This window comes from Heloderma suspectum, chromosome 7 (assembly GCF_057233095.1).
Source record: "Heloderma suspectum isolate Gila_16-S chromosome 7, 16-S_ref, whole genome shotgun sequence".
Taxonomy (NCBI): domain Eukaryota; kingdom Metazoa; phylum Chordata; class Lepidosauria; order Squamata; family Helodermatidae; genus Heloderma; species Heloderma suspectum.
The window spans coordinates 75,988,985-76,010,583 of record NC_139464.1 but is presented as its reverse complement, the minus strand read 5'-3'; the positions used below and the strand labels follow the sequence as shown (position 1 = coordinate 76,010,583).

The following is a 21,599-nucleotide window of genomic DNA, read 5'->3' as shown; positions in this document are numbered from 1 at the left end:
CTGATGCAGCAATAAATTAAAGATGTTTCACAGAAATATCAGAATCAATCAGCTGGGAAGAAGACTTTGTTCTTCTCAACCTCTGAAAAGAGGAATGCATGTCTGGCAATGATATTCATTTCCAGTATTATCAATGTGATTTTCAGCCTCAGCTACTTTTCAGTAAATGAGGTAGAAGAGAAAGCCAATCAAAATTCAGAATCTCTATAAGTATGTTCCTCAAGGCAACAATGTGCATCTTCTCTGATAATAACCATCATGAGAAAAGAAAATGGCATCTAATGAAGCACTTATGTTACAAAGACAGGATGCAGTATTCTGATACTTCTTTGATTCTTACCACAAGGTTTGATCTCTCTGGAAGAAAAACTGCACAGAGTAACACATTATCCCACATGTGCATGTATTTTACCCCATTCTTACCCCAAGTCTATTGCTATCCCAAGGCAATTTCTACTTACTTGACATCTGGGTATGCTTGGCCAGCTTCTCATGTTGGAGGTTAAGGGTCAGGGTTCATTCAAAGTCCATTCATACTGGTTCAGGTATCTTTAGTAACAAACTGATGGCCAACTACATGTCCTGGTTTTACCAGATATCTGCAAACAGCCTTTAGATAACCCTTTTGTTTCTAGGCTTCAAAATCAAGGGTAAATCTACTACTACTGGCCAACTACATGTCCTGGGTTTTGAATGTATTTATTTGTCCATGGGTAAGGCTGCATAGGAGTGGTCTTAACCTATTTAGTTACATCTTTGGAATTTTAATATTTATCTAAACCAATCTGATGAGGACTTACAGGTGCTGAATAGGTCTGAAGATAGTTTAATATAAATTTTATAGAGATCATTATAATAATGTTTACTTTGCAGCCTATGGTGTCAAGGCTCATATAGGTGTACTTGATTGTAGTTTATTCTGAATAGATTCTTCATAATGTGTTCTCCAGACTAAGCCACTACTGTCTAATGAAATCGTATTCTGAAAAATGTATATTTGGCTTGTGAAGTTTGGTTCTAATTACTCCTTTAGAGCCACTGCAGTCTACCATTGTCAATATCCTTTCTGCATGAAGTATGTGCTAAATCAGTATTTTTAGAATCATGTCCTTCTCAGGTATTGTTACATCTGTCACATATTTCAGTGCAGAGTTCACATTTTTCATATTTCACAACACCATTCTTCCTAAATAGTGAGTTCACAAGCCAAAGGAAAATGCATGCAGGGCTCTGTAAAGAACTTGGATTGACTTGGATTCCGGCACTGAGCAGGGGGTTGGACCCGATGGTCCTATAGACCCCTTCCAACCCTACTATTCTGTGATTCTATGATTCTAAGAAGAGATTTTCAATTAGAGGACTATCAAGCACCATTTTTAATCATGTCACATAGAAACCTAAAACTTAGGTCTGCAGTCCTAAGTATGCTCATTTGAAATAAGTCCAACTGACATCAGTAGTACTTAAGCTATGAATAGCTGTGAAAAGTACTAAGCATGAAAGAAAGAGGAAATAATCTACAAATCTTTCACTAACTCTCTCATGTCAGAAGGAATGGCTAAATTTCTGGACAGCCAGCATGAAACACAGATGATTCCCAGCATTTGCTCAGCCATATGCTGGTCCTGAAGATAAACATGTGGACCACAGAATATTGCTCAGCACATGGTCCTTATCTGCTATCTCTTAGTGTAGCACTTGGAGTCTATGGCCCTAATCCAGCTAAAGTTAGTTGTGCTGGGTAGACTGCAATCCTATGTACAACCTTTCATGAACATAATAAATATGTAGCCTTTAAGGTGCAACAAGACTATTTGTTGTTTTTGCTGCATCAGACTAACATGGTTACCTCTCTGGAAATCCACCAAAGTTATGTTTTCTATCTATAGAAAATGCTAGGAAGAAAATGATGCAAGCACATTTGTAAAACACCTAGAGAAATATATTTTATTAGGTGTTTAATAAATTCAATAAATAAAAAAAATCCTCTCTCGTTCTCTCTCTGGGCCAAAACAGTTGTTGTTGTTGTTGTTCAGTCGTTCAGTCGTGTCCGACTCTTCGTGACCCCATAGACCCCACATACACATACACACATGATTCTAACTCCACAGTTTTCCCTAGTCAAACCCTGGCTATAAAATGTCTCCATCACTCTAATAATAAAAGCCATGAATTAACAGATGGAGAATCTTTTAAAGCAATAGATTATCTTACCATGAGTAATTGTTGGGTTAATTCTGGGTTGTTTAACCCATAGTTTCTGGGTTTGCATGTCACAAAACAATCCAGAAATGTGGCATTCCTGGGTTGTTGATTAAAAGAGGGAATGACAAGCATGTAACTCGTGCTCCACTTATCCCCACAATCCCTGGGTTAAACAACCCAACAATTGCTGCTATGACATACAAACCAGATCTGTGTCTTCAAGCCAAACAAACCTTAAACACTTCTAATTATTCAAAACTTTTATATAACAGTTTCCTTCATGTGTTTCTGTGAGAAAATAGATTTACAATCAATTCACAACACCACACAATTTTGTTTCCAAAAGAAAATGCAGACAAACATAAAATTAGTATGGAAACTGTAACACTGTAATGGTAACATAGTGCTGATATACTATTGTACAAATTGGTCTATTTTAGGCAGCAGTTTGTGTCAGAAAGAACCATTTGGGAAGCCACTAACTCTGAAGTTATGTCATGCATCATGCCGACAGATTAAATGTTCTCTTTTGTGCTCTGCATATGGTTGTGCGCTCTGTCACAACCATATAATTCCACTCAGACTGTTGCTTTTTGTGTGTGCATGTTTGTTTTTGCATACTGAAATAACTAACTGTAGCCTATATACAAAATGCTGAATATTCTAACAAAATAGAGTGACTCCTATTTTCTAACACTATATGCACAAGTTTTCTTCAGCTCTTCAGCATTTCAGATATGTAATATTGTCCTCAATGTGCCAAACACAGTCAAATAAAGTTGGTAGACAACTATATTCATTTATTGTCTAAGGGCATAATCCTCTCCATGTTTAGACAGGAAAAAGTCCTAGAAGTCCCAGCATTCCCCAGCCAGCGTGAAGAAATTAGAAAAATGTACAAGATCCATGTTAGATTAAGGAACATCAATAGATGTATGTGAGAGCACATTTGTAAAGAAAAATGAATGAGTATCCTATTTTTTCTGAAAAGAAAAAGATGAGTGCAGGCTAAGTTTCAGACTTGGTAAAAATGAGAGGCAAGAGGAAAATCATTGGAAATTTAAAGTTTGAACAAAGTCTTCACTTTGCTAAATTGTCCTCTTTTAAAAAATCTATTGCACACAGTACAGTTCTGAACTGTTCATATCACCCAACCCCAAACTGGAATTTTATATTTTCATTCTGTCAAGTGCCCATTCATATAGATGTCTACATTCTGTGGCAATGAGGCCTTTTCTTTTTAAAAAATAGCATCGGTCAGTTTCTCTGTTGAAATGCCCAGAGTTTTCTGTGATAATGATCATAGCGACACACTGTGGTTGGGCAGGAGAATAACACCCTTCAACAGAGTCCTCCAGTGACTATATAGTATGTGTCTGAAACGTTATCTTATTGATTCAGAAGTTAAAACCAACACCTTTCACAAACACCAACAACAACCAACCTACCTACCCTTAAATTACAGCTGCTTTACCAGGCCATGCTCTTTGCCTCTTATTTTTTTTAAAAAAATATTCCATCATAATCAAAACTCCTAACAAAACAGTCACTAAAGGACTCTTCCAAATCCATTATCTGAACCATCTTAACTGCCTTAACGTAATGACTTTTGTCAGATATACAAAAACTACTAATTTTCAACTTTAAAATGCTCCTGTCTTCTTGTAAATGCCAGCATGAGATATAGACCACTTTTAATAAACTACTTCAGAAATGTATTCAGCTCTACACTTTAACTTAAAATCTCATTGATTTTTTTTAAAAAAAATAATAATTCAAGATACAGCCTGTGTGAAGACAAAAACAATCAGCTGAAAATATTTTATCTGTATAAAATAAAATCCATGAAAGAGTTTTTACTGTTTGAAACTAACACCTGAAGAAAGAACAATTAGTATGTACAAAAATAATGCTTCTTTTCTTTTTGTAAAAGTGGTACTTTTAGTGACGATAACTCACAAATCTATTTGCAGTGACTTATTATTATTATTATTATTTCTGGAGAAAATTGTGTGTGTGTGAAATACTACATTTTATCGACATTATTGCTTCCTTTGCGCTTTTAATTTCAGAGTTTCCTCATAGTCCATTTTCTCCTCTGAGCAATAGCTAGAACAAGAGATCAGTCTGGCTAGACAACTGCTTATTATTCTGGGCTCCCCTAGACTGACAAAATAAGCCATCTGCCATCAGCTTTCCTGCTGACCATTAATTAAGGGCCTATCCATCAAAGGAAGGGCCAGAAAAGTGAATGGAGAGATAAAGGGGCGGGGGGGGGGGAATCAGTGATGCTTAAAAGAGCAGGGAAAAGCCTTGCTGAGCAAATGGACCGTCTTGCATCACGAGCCCAGAGGAATAGTGCCTGCCATCAAGCTAATGCAAAAAGTTCAATCAAACGCGCTTGCCCAGCGAGCTGAGGAATTATTCAGGTGGTCTCAGCCGACCCTCCCCAGTGAGCCAGCCCTTCTTGCGCACAAGTGCAAACGGGGCAGGATGGATGTCCTGTACCTTGGAAGAAGAACGCTCGGCTCCCGTTGTGCAGCCCGGGGACTTGCAGCACTCCAGCCACGGGATCCCCCAGCTCCAACTCGCTCAGCACGTCGATCTGCAACGAGGGGTCCACACCAAAGCCGAAAACTTGACCCAGAAGAAGAAGAAGAATTACCACCGACGCGGGAGAACTTTTCCTCTCCATCCCCCCCCCCCCGCGCTCCACCTGTTTTGTCCCCGTCCCCGATTCTTCCTCCGCTCCAGCTCCCCACGGCGCAGGTACCTCCTCCGATCAGCCGCACCAGCGCCAGTCCTATTTACCTGACCTACCTTAGGACGATCCCCTTCGCAAAGTTCTCGTTTTCTGGCTTGTATTTATTTCGTTGTGGATCCCACGTCCCCAGATAAACCCCGTTTCTCCCCTCAAGGAAATGGGCTTCGAGGGCCACACCCAGTTCCTCAGAGTTCCCTTTGGAAGCGAGGACCGGGCTGAAGCGCTGGGGGGGAGAGAAGGTTCTGACGCCCCAACGCCCTTACCTGAGCTCAGGCAGAAGAGCAAGCACAAGGTGCTCAAAGAGACCGGCGGGGACTCCATGGCGCAGGAGGAGGAGACCGGGAATCAGTCCATGGTCCTCTTTGGCAGGAGAATTCCTGGTTAAAGACGCGCTCGCCAAAGCCGCCCAAGCCCAGTCCTGTCTGTTGTTGTTGCTCTTTTCTCCCCCCCCCCCCTCAACAACAAGCCACGCTCCACCAGGCGAAGGTACAGGAATGAGAAGCCGGCTCCGCCAAAGCCCGCAGCATCCTCCCTGCCGCCTCAGAGCAAGCCGGCAGCCGGCCCGAGCGGACAGCCCGGAAGCGCCCCTGCTCCTGAGGGCGGCTCGGAATGGCGCCAAAGAGTGCGGGGAAGCCGGGAGCTCCCTCAGTCGGAACCTGTTGGAGACAATGGAGGGCACGAGGCGAGAGCGAGAATTGCTTCTGCGGCGGGGAACGGGAAGCGAAAGAGGCGCGCCCGTCTCCCTCTCTCAGCGCGGGGCTCGGTCGCCAAGCCTCGCCGCCGTTATCAGGAGCAGCCGCTGCTGCCGGCGCCGCGGAAGGTTCAGGCAGGCTCCTCCTCACAGCCAGCATCAAAAGAGGCAGCGAAGGCGACCGGCCGGAGGAGGCGGCGGCGGGCGCGCGGGGGCCAACGACGACAGGCTGGTGGGCGGAGGGAGGAGGCGCGTGCGAACAGCCCCTTTCCCCTCCCTCCTCCCCTCCGGCGCGCCTCGGGCTCCTCAGCGCGACGTCCTCTGGCTCGCCGCCTGTGCGCGGGGGAGGGCGGGGAACGCGGCTGGGCCCCCGGGGCGTCCCGGGCTCACTTTGGCCCTGCAGAGGCGGCGGCGGCGGCAGGGCTCCCGAGGGCCTGAGAGGCAGGCGCTCTCGCACGCGTCTCCCCCTGTCGCGTCTCCCGCCACGCCTAGAAATCTCTCTGGAGCCTCCTTCGGATCCCAGAGCCGTGGCTGCTGCGGCCTCCTGACGAGGGGAGAAGCGCTCTGCACGGTGCTCAGGAGCACCGAGTGCTTTCTTATCCCTTCCGGTGTTCAGGACTTGAGCCCTAGTGAATCCGGCCTCGAAGGCAGCCCAGGAAGGCTTGCCCCAGCAGAAGCCGCTTTCTTTTTACAGTGACCTGGAAACAGCGAAGTAATGAGAATAAGCGCAGACGGAGCCGCAGAAGAAGCTGACTTATACCGCGTCAGGCCACCGGGGTCCATCTAGCCCAGTATTGTCTACCTCAGGCGTAGGCAAGCTTTTGGGGCCGTGGGCACGTCTGGCAATTTGAGGCAGTGTCCCGGGCACTGCCACAAAATGGCTGCCTTGGGAGGCGTGGCAACGGACAAGTGACCTGCCCAAAATATTACGTACAGAGTTGAGGTCTGATCCCCAACACACTAAACCACTCCTTGGAACACCTTCGGTGGTTTTCCTTTCGTGTTTTCAACACCAGCAAAAACCTATTTCGCTCCAAAATGTGTGTGTGTGTGTGTGTGTTTAAAGTGGGAGGAGTAGGTCACCTAGCGGGCTCCGAGGAAGATGTCCGCGGGCACTACATTGCCTACCCCTGGTTTACATTCACTGGCTGGCAGCAGCTCTCCAGGGCTTCAAATGGGCATCTTTCCCACCGCTACATGAAGATACCGGCGATCGAATCTGGGACCTTCTGCAAGCAAAGCATGTGCTTTATTACTGAACTATGGCCCTTCCCTTGAAGCCTGGTAGCGTGTGTCTTTTCAGTCAAGGCAGATTCACACGTGCATATTGCATTGGTGTATGCATGTCATCTTGAAGTCCTGGTTCGAAAGACAGGATAGAAGACAAATATATATATTGGAATGATGACTGCAACACCAAGTGATGACTTGCTGGCATGAAGGACAGAACTTTCCTCTTGCCCACCCACCCACTATAATCTCAATCACAATATGTTTTCAGTGGGGTTCAGTTCACACATTCGTCTGCCTTTCACCAAAACCATTTGGGAACGTTCGTCCCTTCTTTATGCATGCATAGGAGGCAGGAGTGAGGAATGGAATGCACCATCGCCCACCATGCGTTCGAACGTGTGTATGGCGTCCTATGGGCGTAAACCATTATGCGCACACTTTCCTACCATTGCGTGAATGTGGAGCAGACCCAGGAGGTGGAGCGATAAAGGTCCTACGATCGCGTTCCCACTTCTCCACACCAGCGTACAAAATGAAGGCTGCATAGTGTTGGTGGAATAATCAAGGAATGCACAATACATACACGTATGAACCCGTCATATCCAACGAATATAAGATTAAGACCAGGGGCGTCCTATAGAAGCTGCCGGGCTTCAATAATAATAATGATAATGATAATAATAGGCAACCTGGTGCCCTCCCGAAGTTTTGGACTACACCTCCCATCAGTCTCAGCGAGCTTGCCCCCTGGTAAGGGATTATGGGCGCTGTAGTATAAAATATATGAAGGGCTCCGACTTGCTTAGACCTGCTTTACCCAATCTGAGCCAAAGCATCATTTACACCTTGACCTTGTCAGAGACACCCCTTCAATCCAGCATAGTTCAAGAGGATCTTTCCTGCGTGTCAGTGTGAAATCCCAAACGCGCTCGCCTCGCGCCTCGTTGTGTTCCGGGCGGAGGCGCGACCCCGCCACGGACCCTTCTGGACGCCAGGAGGTGAAAGTAACATACATGTACACCATCGGGCGCGCCCGCTTTTCGTATACTTGTTCAGACAGGCGAGATCTAGGTTACGCGTGAGGACTGCCTCCTTACTAGGAATTACTGAGCCCCAAAAGCGCGTGAACCAGGGGTGCATGCGTAGAGAACCCAGATATTCCACAACGCCTAGGGAAGAGCAAGTTTCAACTTCACTTGCACCGACTGTTTTCAGAAGACATTCTCCTCCCCTTGCAGCCCCTGGGCGGATGACCAGATTCCTTCTCCTGTTTCCCCATGCGCGGAGATGTGGAGCGATCTAAAAGCCACGAGAACGCGGTGGAGTGGGGAGAGACGATGGCGAGGAACTGGCTTGCCCTCGAGGCTACGCCTTTGATCAGGAAAGCATATTTAATCTCAGAGCTCCTTCATGGATTAGGAGCAAAGGAAAACTGGACGACTACAGACGCCTAATAGGGGAGAAGCGGTGCTTGAAGGCTCAAGACTGCCTGGGAAGATCCCTCTCTGTCATCCTAGGTGTGTTGGGGCGGTTGTAGGGAGAGAAATTCTACACCCAGCCTTCCCCCGACCTGGTGCCCTCCAGATGTGTTGGATTACAACTCCCAGAATCCCCCAGCCAAGTAGACGTTCTCAAACACACTAGTTGTGGGGGGGGGGGCCTCAGTCCTGGGGCTCAGCCTTAGTACATGCAAATAATGTTGGGTCTAAGCCTTGGCTCAAATTACTCCCTCGACAAGGAATTTTGCCAAGGAGCATGAAAAATTAAGCCCAGTAGACGATTTGTGCCTGATCTCTATCCAGGAATGGATTCTTAATGCTAGGGCTCAGTTATAGAACATGTAAAGGAAACAAGGGTATTTCTGAACATGTGCAATATGACTTCACTACAAAGTAGCCAGGAATGTGTGCCCCATATGTTATTACCATATTGCCAGCTTTTCCTTCCAGGGTAAATAGCCAAGGCGGAAGGGGGGTACTTCAGCATGAGGACAGGGGAAAGAATTAAACCCTTTCCACCACACCATGGTTCTAACCCAGATCACACACACATCCCATGGCTGCTATATAGTAAATGAAACCCAAGCATCCATGGGCCAATAACATGCTTACTTCCACATTTAGTTTGGCCTAAGGCATGTGTGAGCTTTGGTACCTCCCTTTATCAAATTAAATTAGCCACTTGAGAAAACTTCTCATACAACATGGATGATTTCCTATAAAAGTCAAATAGAGAACCCCTTGCTGTGTGAGATTGTTGATTAACAAGTTTCTGAAAACAAACATAGAATCTGATAATCCTCTTCCATTGCACAGAAGCATTTGTTGTTGTTGTTGTTAAACAAACCATTCTTTAACCTTCTATTGGATAGTATTGCATATTTTACTACTTAATTTGTTTCACCTGTTGTGAACTGGTGTCATAATATTGGATTAAGAGACAACTACTGCTAGAACATAAAATTTGCTGTGGGCTCTGGTGAAATCTCAGGTTGAGTAAAATTAAACAGAAGTAAAAAAAAGGCTAATTGTTGGAAGTGTAATACAGTTAACACTTCATGTTTTGGAAATGCCCAATAGTTGCCTCCTTTTGGGAGGAAGTTATTATACGGATAAATTTTGTATTGGAAAGCTCTTTAATATTTACTGATGTAAATGTTTTCTTAAATTACTTACCTACTTTTTGGAATGTAATGCATGGTCAGGGTAAATGGATCCTTCATGCCCTTTTGGTTGCTAAAAGACTGATACTACAATACTGGAAGGATAAAAGCTCACTGCCTGTAATGCAATGGATTGAAGACTTAACAATGCTAGCAACATTTAAAAGAGTGGTATATAGGCATAAATTGCAAATGGACTTATACTTGGGTATCTGGTCTGCTTTTACTGAAGTTTACATGTAACCTATTTCTCTCTTTTTTTTTCTCCCTAGAATATTGTAATATTTGAAACTAAGGATTTTAGAATATGTTGTTATATTTTTAATTTTTCTTGGTTCTGTTCTGTTCTGTCTGTTTTGTTAAAAGAAACAAAAACAAAAGTATAAAAAATAACACAAAGGAGTACCAATTCTATACAGCTGAGTTTGAAAGAAGCATTAGCAATGAAGGCAGTGATCATTTTGTGTACATTTAAACTCATGTCTAGATATTCAGAGATTAGATTTCCACTGGAAGGTGCTCTAAAAATTTAGCATACTTACACCAATTGTCGTAACTTCCAGATTTACCAGAAAACTACTCCAAAATCTGTCTTCTCCAACCTGGTGTGCTCCAGCTTTTTTGGACTAAAACTCCCAAAGCCCCAGCCAATATAGCTAGTGGTCAGGAATGATGGGAGTTGTAGTCTCAAACATCTGGAGGCTACCACATTGGGCAAGGCTGTCTTAAATGATAACACTGAGTTGTGAAGAAAAAGGGACACATGCAGCAATCGTATACCCTCTTACCTGGGAGTAAGCTCCAATGAACTCAATGGGGCTTACTTTAGAGTACACCTCTCTAGGATTGCAATGTTAGGCTGCAATCGTATTCACTCTTATCTGGGAGTAAGACCAACTGAACTCAGTGGTGCTTACTTCTGTGTAGACATTTATAGGATTGCACAGTTGATAGAGCTGTTATATAAAGTTATAAACACCTTTATTATTATCAATAGTAAAAAAAAATCATAACATAAAGTTTCTATGGAAGGAAAATAGGTAGTCTGATATGGCCAACTAAAACAAATATCAGACTTCAAGAGTCCCTAATTTTATGTTGTGTTGTTGCTCTCTTTCAGCAGATATAAAGATATTTATTTGATGGGTTCTGGCCATCTGGTTGCATGGTGACTACTCAGAATCACTGCCCAAATTGCCTCCCTGCGCATGGTAAACTGTTGATGTTCCAGGCTCAGGCTTTAACATCAAAATGTGTGTTCATATTTAGGGTGAACTGCAAAGGTGCAAATCTGTGCCTGGTGGCGCCACCACTTGCAAACATGTGGCATATCACAGGCAGGGGGTTAACATGTACAGATATTTCAAATTTATTTTTATGCATTCATTCAAAATTATCCTCAAGATGGCTTACATAAAAGATTAAACAATGATAACTTTGGGACTGCCTCTGTCCCCTCCAGTAAACACTCTGGGGTAAGCATATTCTCCTTTCTCTACAGGACTGCATGTCTTTTTGCTATCAAGAAGCAGAAAAAGAGGACCCAAGCACAGCACAGCAGTTGGGCCTCAGGCGAGCTACTGAATGATGCCTGGATCCTCCGTTGCCTGATAGAGTTCTTCATACTCCCTCACCCATCTGCAGGGCTTTTCACCAACTAAAGGCAGATAGAAAGTAGCCAGGTGCAACATCTGTTCTTCGGAAGAATGGATGAGTGAAAGCAGGCATTCATTCTCACATGCACACACGCGTACGCGCGCACACACACACAAAAGAATTCCCCACCACTGCCCTTAGTATTTGGTCAGACCTATGTGGTGCTTGCTATTAAAATTGGCTATTCATATATCTGTAGGCAGCTCCATGCACTGTTGTATTGATCTGGGTATAGATAGGTGAGACTGAGAGAAGTAATCAAAGCAGGCTGTTGATATACATTGTTTTGCCAAATCCAGCAGTTGTTCTGATCAGCAGAGGCAAATAAGATGAATTGACAAGAGTGGTAGAACAGACCCTCCTGTTCTGCGAAGATCAATCAACAGCATGTGCTGTATTTCAGAGCATATCAATTTTCTTTCTTCTTTTGAATAAAGAACAGGAGTGAGGGTATCCTGCCAGAATGCCTCCATTGCCCTTGAACACATACATTGATGCTGTGCCAGGGCGACTGATCAAATGGGATGTAATCAGTCCTGAGATGTCTTGGATGAAGATGCAACAAAAATATCTCATAACTGAGAGTGCATAATATTTAATGTATTTACTTTGTACATATCCCCACTTTGGGTGCTTGGAAACTGATCCCCAAGGCATCCTACACTTTGAAAACAATATACAATGCAACCTAAAACTGCACAATATAACAATCAAATCAGAAACTAGATGCACAAAAACCTTATGTAACAGGTGCATTTTCACCATATACCTACAAGCCAGCAGTGAGGAAGCTCACTGGCATTCCAGTGGATGAGTGCCACCACTGAAAAAGCCGTGCTTCTGGTGGACATTCTAATATCTGATGGCCGTAACACTTCGAGCCTCCTGAGATGGATTTTTATTGATTTGCTACATTTAGCAGACACCCAATAACTGGCATTCTCTGGTCGATGTACAGAATATATATATAAATAAAATTACAAAGTCCACAAACATTTAGTAACGCAGTACCAAAACATTATAAAACAGAGAGAAAAATCATACACAGCAGGGGCTAACACAAACTTTTTAAAAAAAATTCAGAAAACAAAGCAGCACAATGCCAGGTTAGAATATCAGGTTGTTGTTTTTATTTAAAACATGAAAGCTTAAAAAGGTCTTTGCCTGGTGCCAGAAAAACATTAAGATAGGTGCCAGACAAGCCTCTCTGAGGAGGGCATTCCATAAAGAAGGGACCATGGCTAAGAAGGCCCCTTTTCTTGCAGTTACTTCCATATCTCAGTTTGCAGGGCACACAGAGAGAATTATTTTCTTAGTACATGAAGGGGGGAAAGTCCCCAAAGTATCCTGGACATTAAAGGTGAAAAACAGCACACTGTACACCTTGCAATAACTTCTCTAATACAAATTAATAATTAATACAAAAATAATAACTTTATCTGTCAAAGTTCTATTTACGTTCTGAAGTGAGTTTCTTCTCATTGGAAATGCTCTGAGGGGAAAAACTCCATTATCTTCTTATTGCTGCCTGCTGGTCCTCCACAGCATTTATATTTTAATAATACCACTGTAAAGCTATCATGATCTATTTATTTATTTTATATTCCACCTTTCTGCCAAAAATGCACGTTATAGTTATGCGTGTTACAGCTTACAATGTCAGATGGCTATTTCATGGGTATTTTCAATAGCAAAGATTATAGCAAAATAATATTTGAACAGTCTATATTTGAGACCTAGGACCTTAATGTCTCTGTTCTAGACAGTGAAGATAACCATATCTGGAAACAGGCAGACTGTGCAGAAATAGCATGCTTTGCTGACACAGATTTTCCATTTCAAGCTTTGTGTTCTTGATTTTTCTTTAAGCATCAAGATGCAATGCATCAACCACTGATCTCTGTACTTGGTGGACATTACTAGGACCTCTTATTTTCTAATAATGCTTTTGTTCTCCTTAATACATAAAGATACTGTTTGCAAAACAGGTTTTCCTGGGTTTCTTAATAGTGTGGCTGAACTCACAGCATTGAGAGAAATTGCTTAGGTGTTGCTGCTTTGTGCGGCATAAGGCTAGCCAGTCTGGAAGGGGTGCCATGCACACATCAAATTGCAACTGGCCCACTTGGTTACAGTACAAGTCAATTCCCAACAAGTCATCAGTGATAGTAACTTAAGTCTACTTCATTGTTTGTGAATTACCCATTACTCATGGAATTAATTTTCTCTAAAATCAGTAGGACATTTTCATACAATACAGATAGGGTCTGGTAGAAAGACTATTTGTAGTTTGAAATATTTCAGAGGGCCAGGGTACTATAGTGATTAGGGCAGCCTTTCCCAGCCTTCCAACAAGCCATGCTGCCCAGATTCAGATGACACTACAAGCCACGCCTGGGCAGGTGATTAGGCAAATGGTGCTCAGTACATGCTGTGGCTTAAACAAACCACTTTGGCTTGTTTAACCCATGGTGATCATGTGAACCAGGTCACCATCTCCTAGCCTAACCTATCTCACAGGGTTATCATGAGGATAAAATGAAGTGAGAGCCATGTGTATTGCTTTGAGTTAGGTGGAGAAAAGGCAGGGTCTAAATAATATAAACAAATGATAGATTTTCTTCGTGGAAAAAATACCACGAGTTGCTTCCAAATGTGGAGATCAAATCTGGTTTTTAATTATACAGTTTTTCCTGAATATTAATTAAAAAATGACAGAGATGACTTCAAGGTCACCAGCTTCCTTAATTTCAAACTGAAAGGCACTCTTCAAACAAACATATGATGGCATCCATTGCGTTAGGGTGAAGACTACATCCCTTTCTGCATTTTAACTCAAGCCTATTTATTTTTAAAGAAAACCATGAATATTTTATTTGCTGTAGTTCTAGACATGTATTGCTTACCCTGAACCTGCATACTCCAAGTAACATTTAAGTAATACAAATCACTGACCTACTTACAAAACAAAAACACTGATGTTTTCTATCTGCATCTATAGTTTTATGTGCATCTTGCAAAGCATACTCCCATTGTTTTGATAGCAGAGCTCTGAACACAGCGGTATAGGATGAAATCATTTTTGAATGAAGCACATGGAATGTTCTATTGTCACAGAAAAAAAAACCCAGCTTCTCAACTTTTGTGCCAATTTGATACTTTATTATGGTGAGGGCCTTTATTGGTTGGAGCAAGGAATAGTGCAAGTGCAACGAACTATGGAAAGCCATGATTCTGGACTTCTACAGCCTCTTCTGTGCTCAGTCTAGGTGCCCCCTTGATAGAAAACTATTGCATGTGAAAATTATGTGATCTTTTTGCAATGCAGACACAAGTCCCCAATGACAGTAAAGCAAGGCTACCAAACCTATTTTCACCTGTTCCTAATATCACACCTACAAAAGAGCAAATCCCAGAGCAACTAAAAATAGATTTGGTGTGTAGGTTGTCTTGATAAGCACTGAAACAGTTATCCCCTAATCATAAATATGACCACTTGGAAGCAAATTCTGCTGAGTTAAATGCCTCTTTGGTCTTTAATGGGGTCCTCTCATTCTTTGATCTCCCATCTTATCTAAAATATGTGACCTCAGATCACTACCTCTTCCCTAATACCATCTCCCCTCACCCAGAGTCCCCTTTGTTTAAGCTCTAATTTGCAAATCCTCCATTACCTTAAAAAAACCTTATTCTCTAGTTCCTTCCTTACCTGAAGTAATACTGAACCATCTTAAAAAAAAAAAAAATCAAATATACAATGTGGATGTAATACTGTGATACTAAGCATGCTTAGTAGAGAACTGGATTCACTGAACTCAGAGGGAGTTATTTCTGAGTAAACATGGTTAAAATTGTGCTGTAAATGTCAAAGTGAAAGAATCTATAGCGGGGGGGGGGAGGAACCTGAGGCCCGGAGGCCAAATCCAGCCCTTCTGCAGTTCTAAGATTGCCCTCTGGGGATCCCCAACCTCTTTCCCCTTGAACACAGATCTTTGGGTCATTTCTCAGCTTCTGTGCAGTTTTTTCTAGGGCTGTGCATGGACCCCCCCGATCCGCTTCGGATGCCGCTTCAGATCATCCAAAGCAACCCTGATCTGCCTCGGACTGATACAGACACCTTCTGATCCAACTTGGATCCAAATCCAAAGTGAGATTTGGAAATCCAGATCACACGTTTTGGGCGTTTTCCCATTGACTTGCATGGGAAAACACAAATGGTCATAACTTTTTTAGTTTTAATGATACAGGCATGAAATTTAGGAAACTCTCCATGCCCCCGGAGAGGAGGCCATCTGCAAAATTTCAGACAGTTTGGCCCAGTTTGGTTTTTGTGCTAGGTGGAGTTGAAATCTGATGTTTTCCACAGAAACTCTCAAAGCAAAGAGCTGTAACTTCTCCCTGTTTCCACACATGGATGTGACACCTTGGCGTCTCCCAGCCCCACTCCAGGGCATTGCACACACACACACACCCCAAAGCTCAGGCAGTTTTGCCCTCTGGCTTGTGTGCTAGGCGCTGGTGAAATTTGATTTTTTCCAGGAAAACTCCCAAAGCCAATAGCTGTACCTTCTCCCTGTCTCCACGGATGTGTGTGAAACCTGGGCTTCTCCCAGCCCCCCTACAGGGCATTGCCCCCCCAAAGCCCAGACAGTTTGGCCCACCAGCTTGTGTGCTAGGCACAGGTGAAATTTGAGTTTTTCCAGGAAATCTCCCAAAGCCAAGAGCTGTAACTTCTCCCTGTTTCCACGCATGTGCATGATACCTGGGCACCTCTCAGCACCCCTCAAGGGCATCCCACCCAGCAGAGTTCAGGCACTTTGGCCCACTGGCTTGTGTAGAAGGCGCTGGTGAAATCTGAGGTTTTCCAAGGAAACTCAGAAAGCAAAGAGCCATAAGTTCTCCCTGTTTCCCCTGATGTGTGTGAAAACTGGGCCCCTCCCAGCCCCGCTCCAGGGCATCCTACTTTCCAAATTGCAGGCACTTTGGCCTACTGACTTGTGTGCAAGGTGCAGGTGAAATTTGATTTTTTCCAGGAAAACTCCCAAAGCAAAGAGCTTTAGCTTCTCCCCACCTCTGCCCCTGACAACACCCTGAAGATGCCTCATATTGCCTCATATTGACATGTCCAGAAGTCAATGTTTGTTTTTAAAATTCTAAATAAGACTGGGTTTGTAAAAATCTAACAGAGATACAGTTGACTGACAAAAATGACAAGAAAATAGAACAGAGAAAGCAGAAGTAAGGCTTGACGTTACACAACAAATGCAGCCTTTTCCAGAGTCCAAAACTGAGATAAACAAACAAACACAGGAATGGTGGGGGAGGGGGAGCATGGCAGCAATTTGCAAGGAAAAGCTATGTTAGTTTGAAAAAATATGGAAAGGAGAGATAGAATCTAATCAAATACAAATAACAAACGAGTTGGAGGTACAAAGATATGGGAGAAAACGGCTGGAAGAGGTGCTGCAAAAGACACTTGTCTCGATGGGGATGGACGATCCAGGAGCGAGGGAAGGGAACACTCCCGGCACAACCAAGCTGTTTCCTTTTAGTTTAAATTCTGAGGAAAGCCTAATGGCGGTCAAAATTGAATAAACTGAAGGAACAACTCTTAGGAATGCACACATGCACACACGCACAAATGACCATCTACCCACACCAGCCCTCTCTCCTAAAGACATAGCTAGCGCAATGACTGAACGCAGCCTTTCGCCGAAATATATACCCCTTTCCTCCAACGCTGTCTCTGGTTGTAGACTGCTAGTGTCGGTTCTGGCTGACAGTTCCTATTCGCCAAAGCACACTCCCTCCTCCTCCTGCGCTCGCCTTCCTGCCTCCCACATCCACTTGCCTTCCCCCCTCCCTCCCTACTCCTCCTCCTTGTCATGCCCCTCCACGTGAGTGTTGAGAAGTTGATACATTTTGGAGACAGCCTATATGGACTGCTGAGGCATTCAGTAGAGCTCCGAATATACTAGGCGGAGGAGGCGCTTCATGGGATACGTGCTTCATCCTGGGGCACCTCGGTACTGCTCTGAACTGCCTCGTATCACAAGGTTTTTGCTCTGAAAAGCTCGCTTTGCCTCATAATTCAGACTCTGTAACAAGGTGGTGCACAGCGCTAGTTTTTTCCCCATTCTAAAAGCTTGAAATGAATCTCCTAAGCAGTAAGAGCTTGAAGCCAAAGTATGCTGATATTTGGGAGGCATGCCCCTTTTGCCTTCAGCCCCATTTACCACTGGAATGTGGCTCCCAAAAGCTCCTCCAAAATGGAATTCGGCACTTTTGCTGAAAGAGGTTCTGCACCCCTGACCTATAGTTATGCTAACAGAATGGAATCATAGGTACATGGAGCATAAAGCAAGTAGCCTGATAACTTTATCCTACAGACCTATGGTCTAGTTCTCATAAACAGCAGGTAAGGGGTGTTATATGGCGGAATACTCTGCCATTCAAAACATTCCCTGAACATTAAAAAAAAAAACAACCCCTAGATGTTGGATCAGGTTTTAGCTTATGTTTCAGCCAACATGCTACTTTTCAATATGCAATTATTTGGGCAGCAGAGGTGGTATAGAGGTGTATTCCATCATGGAAGCCCCCACCTGCAGTCTGAAATGGCACAGCCCACTTTTACCACTTTATATGTTGTCTATGATACTATAAACCTATGTTCAAGTACAGATAGTGCTAGCAGATTGTAAAGTACATAAGAACATAAGAAGAGCCATGCTGGATCAGACCAAGGGTCCATCTAGTCCAGCATTCTGTTCACACAGTGGCCAATCAGCTGCCCATGGGAAACCACAAGCAGGACACGAGTGCAACACCACCCTCCCACCCACGTTCACCACCAACTGGTGTACATAAGCTCACTGCCTCTGGTACTGGAGGCAGCACATAGCCATCAGGACTAGTAGCCACTGATAACCTTTTCCTCCAGGAATTTGTCCAACCCCCTTTTAAAGCCATCCAATTGGTGGCCATCACTACACCCCATGGTTGCGAATTCCATACAACTATGCGCTGTGTGAAGAAGTACTTCCTTTTATCTGTCCTGAATCTCCCATTAATCAACTTCATTGGATGACCCAGATTCTAGTATTTTGAGAGAGGGAGAAAAATGTCTCCCTATCCACATTCTCCACACCATGCATAATTATGTACACCTCTATAATGTCTCTCCTTACCCTCCTTTTTTCCAGGCTAAACAATCCCAGCTGCTGTAATGTTCTCTGATAGGGGAGATGCTCCAGCCCCTTGATCATTTTAGTTGCCCTTTTCTGCACATTTCCAGCTCTACAATATCTTTTTTGAGGTGTGGTGACCCAAACTGTACACAGTATTCCAAGTGTGGCTGGACCATAGATTTGTAACGGGGCAGTATGGTACTGGCAGTTTTATTCTCAATTCCTTTTCTAATTATGCCTAACATGGAGTTTGCCTTTTTTACAGTGGCTGCCCACATTTTTATTGAGCTGTCCACCACAACCCTAAGATCTCATTTATTTATTTATTTATTTGTTCAGCTGAGAGTCTGTGACTGGCCCAAAGTCACCCAGTGAGCTTCCATGGCTGAGTGAGGACTAGAACCCAGCTCTCCTGACTCCCAGTTCAACACTCTAGCCACTACGCCACACTGGCTCTCCTGGTCAGTCACAGCTAGCTCAGTTCCCATCAGGCTATACTTGAAGTTGGGATTTTTTGCCCCAGCGTGCATCACTCTACACTTGCTTACATTGAACCTCATTTGCCATTTATATGCCCATTCTCCCAGTCTGGAGAGATCCTTCTGGAGCTCTTCACAATCCCTTTTTGTTTTAACTACCCTAAATAATTTGGTGTCATCTGCAGACTTGGCCACTTCACTGCTCACTCCTAATTCCAGATCATGTATGAACAGGTTGAAAAGCATTGGTCCTAATACAGATCCCTGTGGGACCCTGTTATTTACTTCCCTCCATTGGGAGAATTTACCATTTATTCCTACTCCCTGCTTTCTGTTCTTTAACCAGTTACTGATCCATAAGGGGATCTGTCCTCTTACTCCATGACTGCTAAGTTTGTTCAGGAGTCTTTGGTGAGGGACTTTGTCAAAAGCCTTTTGGAAGTCCAAGTAAACAATGTCTACCGGATCACCCCTGTACATGTTTATTGACATTTTTGATCAGGTAACCTCCCTTGTGGTCTGTGGGAATGCTGTGGACATAATATACCTCAACTTCAGCAAAGCTTTCGGCAAAGTGCCCCATGATATCCTGATGAGCAAACTAGCTCAAAGTGGGCTAGATGAAACAACGATCCGGTGGATCCACAGTTGGCTACAGAATCAGACTCAAAGAGTGCTTATCAATGGGACCTTCTCAAACTGGGGAGAGGTAACAAGCGGGGTACTGCAAGGCTCAGTCCTGGACCCAGTGCTCTTCAACATTTTTAGTAATGACTTGGATAAGGAGGTGCAGGGAATGCTTTCAGATGAAACAAAGTTGGGCGGGATAGCTAATACCATGGAAGACAGAAACAAAATTCAAAGTGATCTTGACAGGCTGGAGCGCTGGGCAGAAAACACCAGAATGAAATTTAACAGGGATAAATGCCAAGTTCTGCACGTAGGAAAAAGAAACCAAATGCACAGTTACAAGATGGAGGATACGAGGCTTAACAATACTACAAGCAAGAAGGATCCTGAAATTGTTGTAGATCACAAGCTGAATATGAGCCAACAATGTGATGTGGCTGCAAAAGGGCAAATGCTATTTGGGGGTGCATTAACATAAGTATAGCTTCCAAATCACGTGAAATACTAGTTTCCCTCTACTCAGCACTGGTTAGGACTCATCTGGAGTACTGTGTCCAGTTCTGGGCACCACATTTTAAGAAGGATGCAGACAAGCTGGAGAGGGTTCAGAGGAAGGCAACAAAGATGATCGGGGGATTGGAAACAAAGCCCTATGAGGAGATACCAAAAGAACTGATCATGTTTAGCCTTGAGAAGAGAAGACTGAGGGGAGATATTATAGCACTCTTCAAGTACTTGAAAGGTTGTCACAGAGAGGAAGGCTGGGATCTCTTCTCAATCATCTCAGAGTGCAGGACATGGAATAATGAGCTCAAGTTACCGGAAGCCAGATTCAGGCTGAACATCAGGATAAACTTCCTGACTGTTAGAGTAATATGACAATGGAACCAATTACCTAGGGAGGTAGTGGGCTCTCCCACACTGGAGGCATTCGAGACAAGGCTGGACAGCCATCTTTGACTTGGATTCCTGCATTGAGCAGGGGGTTGGACTTGATGGTCTTATAGGCCCCTTCCAACCCTACTATTCTATAATTCTGTGATCTATGACACTCTCAAAGAACTCTAAAAAGTTAGTGAGACAGGACTTACCTTTTCTGGAAGCCGTGTTGATTCTTTTTTGGCAGGGCTTGTCCTTCTGTATACTTACTAATTTTATCTTTAATAATGCTTTCAACCAAATTACCCAGAACAGACATTAAGCTAAGCAGCCTGTAATTTCCCAGATCCCCCCTGGATCCCTTTTTGAAAATTGGTGTTACATTAGCCATCTTCCAGTCCTCTGGTGTAGAGGCTGATCTTCGGAACATGTTGCATATTTTGGTTAGAAGATCAGCAATTTCATATTTGAGTTCTTTGAGAACTCTAGGATGGATACCATCTGAGCCTGGTGATTTATTTGCTTTCACTTTATCAATAAAGTTGAGAACGTCATCTTTTGTCACCAGTATTTGCCTCAGTTCCTCAGATGCCCTTCCTGAAAACATAAGTTCAGGCACAGGTATCTGTCCTATATCTTCTGCAGTGAAGACAGATGAGAAGAATTCATTTATGTTCTCTGCAATTTTCTTGTCCTTCAATATTCCTTTAACTCCATTTTCAACCAATGGTCCACCTGCCTCCCTAGCTGGTTTCCTGCTTCTGGTATATTTAAAGAATTCTTTATCGCTGGCCTTGATGTTAGTGATATGCTCTTCAAAATGCTTTTTTATGTCTCTTATTGTCTGCTTGCACTGCTTTTGTGCAAGCTTGTGCTCCCTTTTCTTTTCCTTACTTGGGCAAGACTTCCATTTTCTGAAGGAAGCTCTCTTTTCTTGAATAGCTCACTTAACACTGCTTGTTAGCCATACCAGCAGCCTCTTGGACTTGGTGCTACCTTTCCTAACCTCTGGTATACATTTTAACTGGGCTTCTATTATTGTGGTTTTCAGTAATCTCCAAGCATTTTGAAGGGATTTAGTTCTCTTGATTCCCCCTTTTAACTTCTTTTTCACCAGTTCCTTCATTTTAGGAAAGCTTCCTGTTTTGAAGTCAAATGTGACTGTGTTGGACCACCTGGGCAATTTTCCACTTAAATATATATTAAATTT

At 43.4% G+C, this 21,599-nt stretch overlaps 1 protein-coding gene across 1 annotated transcript in view; it reads right to left on the bottom strand.

Moving 5' to 3' along the window:
• NELL2 (neural EGFL like 2) overlaps positions 1 to 5,821 on the bottom strand; it is a 197,453-nt gene extending 191,632 nt beyond the window's left edge. Inside the window, exons 1-2 of the mRNA XM_084810665.1 lie at positions 5,233 to 5,821; positions 4,714 to 4,842 (exon numbers count right to left, since the gene is read on the bottom strand). Coding sequence (XP_084666791.1) covers positions 4,714 to 4,842; positions 5,233 to 5,290 — 187 coding nt within the window. The 5' untranslated portion in view covers positions 5,291 to 5,821. The remainder of the gene's footprint in view (positions 1 to 4,713; positions 4,843 to 5,232) is intronic.
• Between the last annotated feature and the right edge of the window lie 15,778 nt (positions 5,822 to 21,599).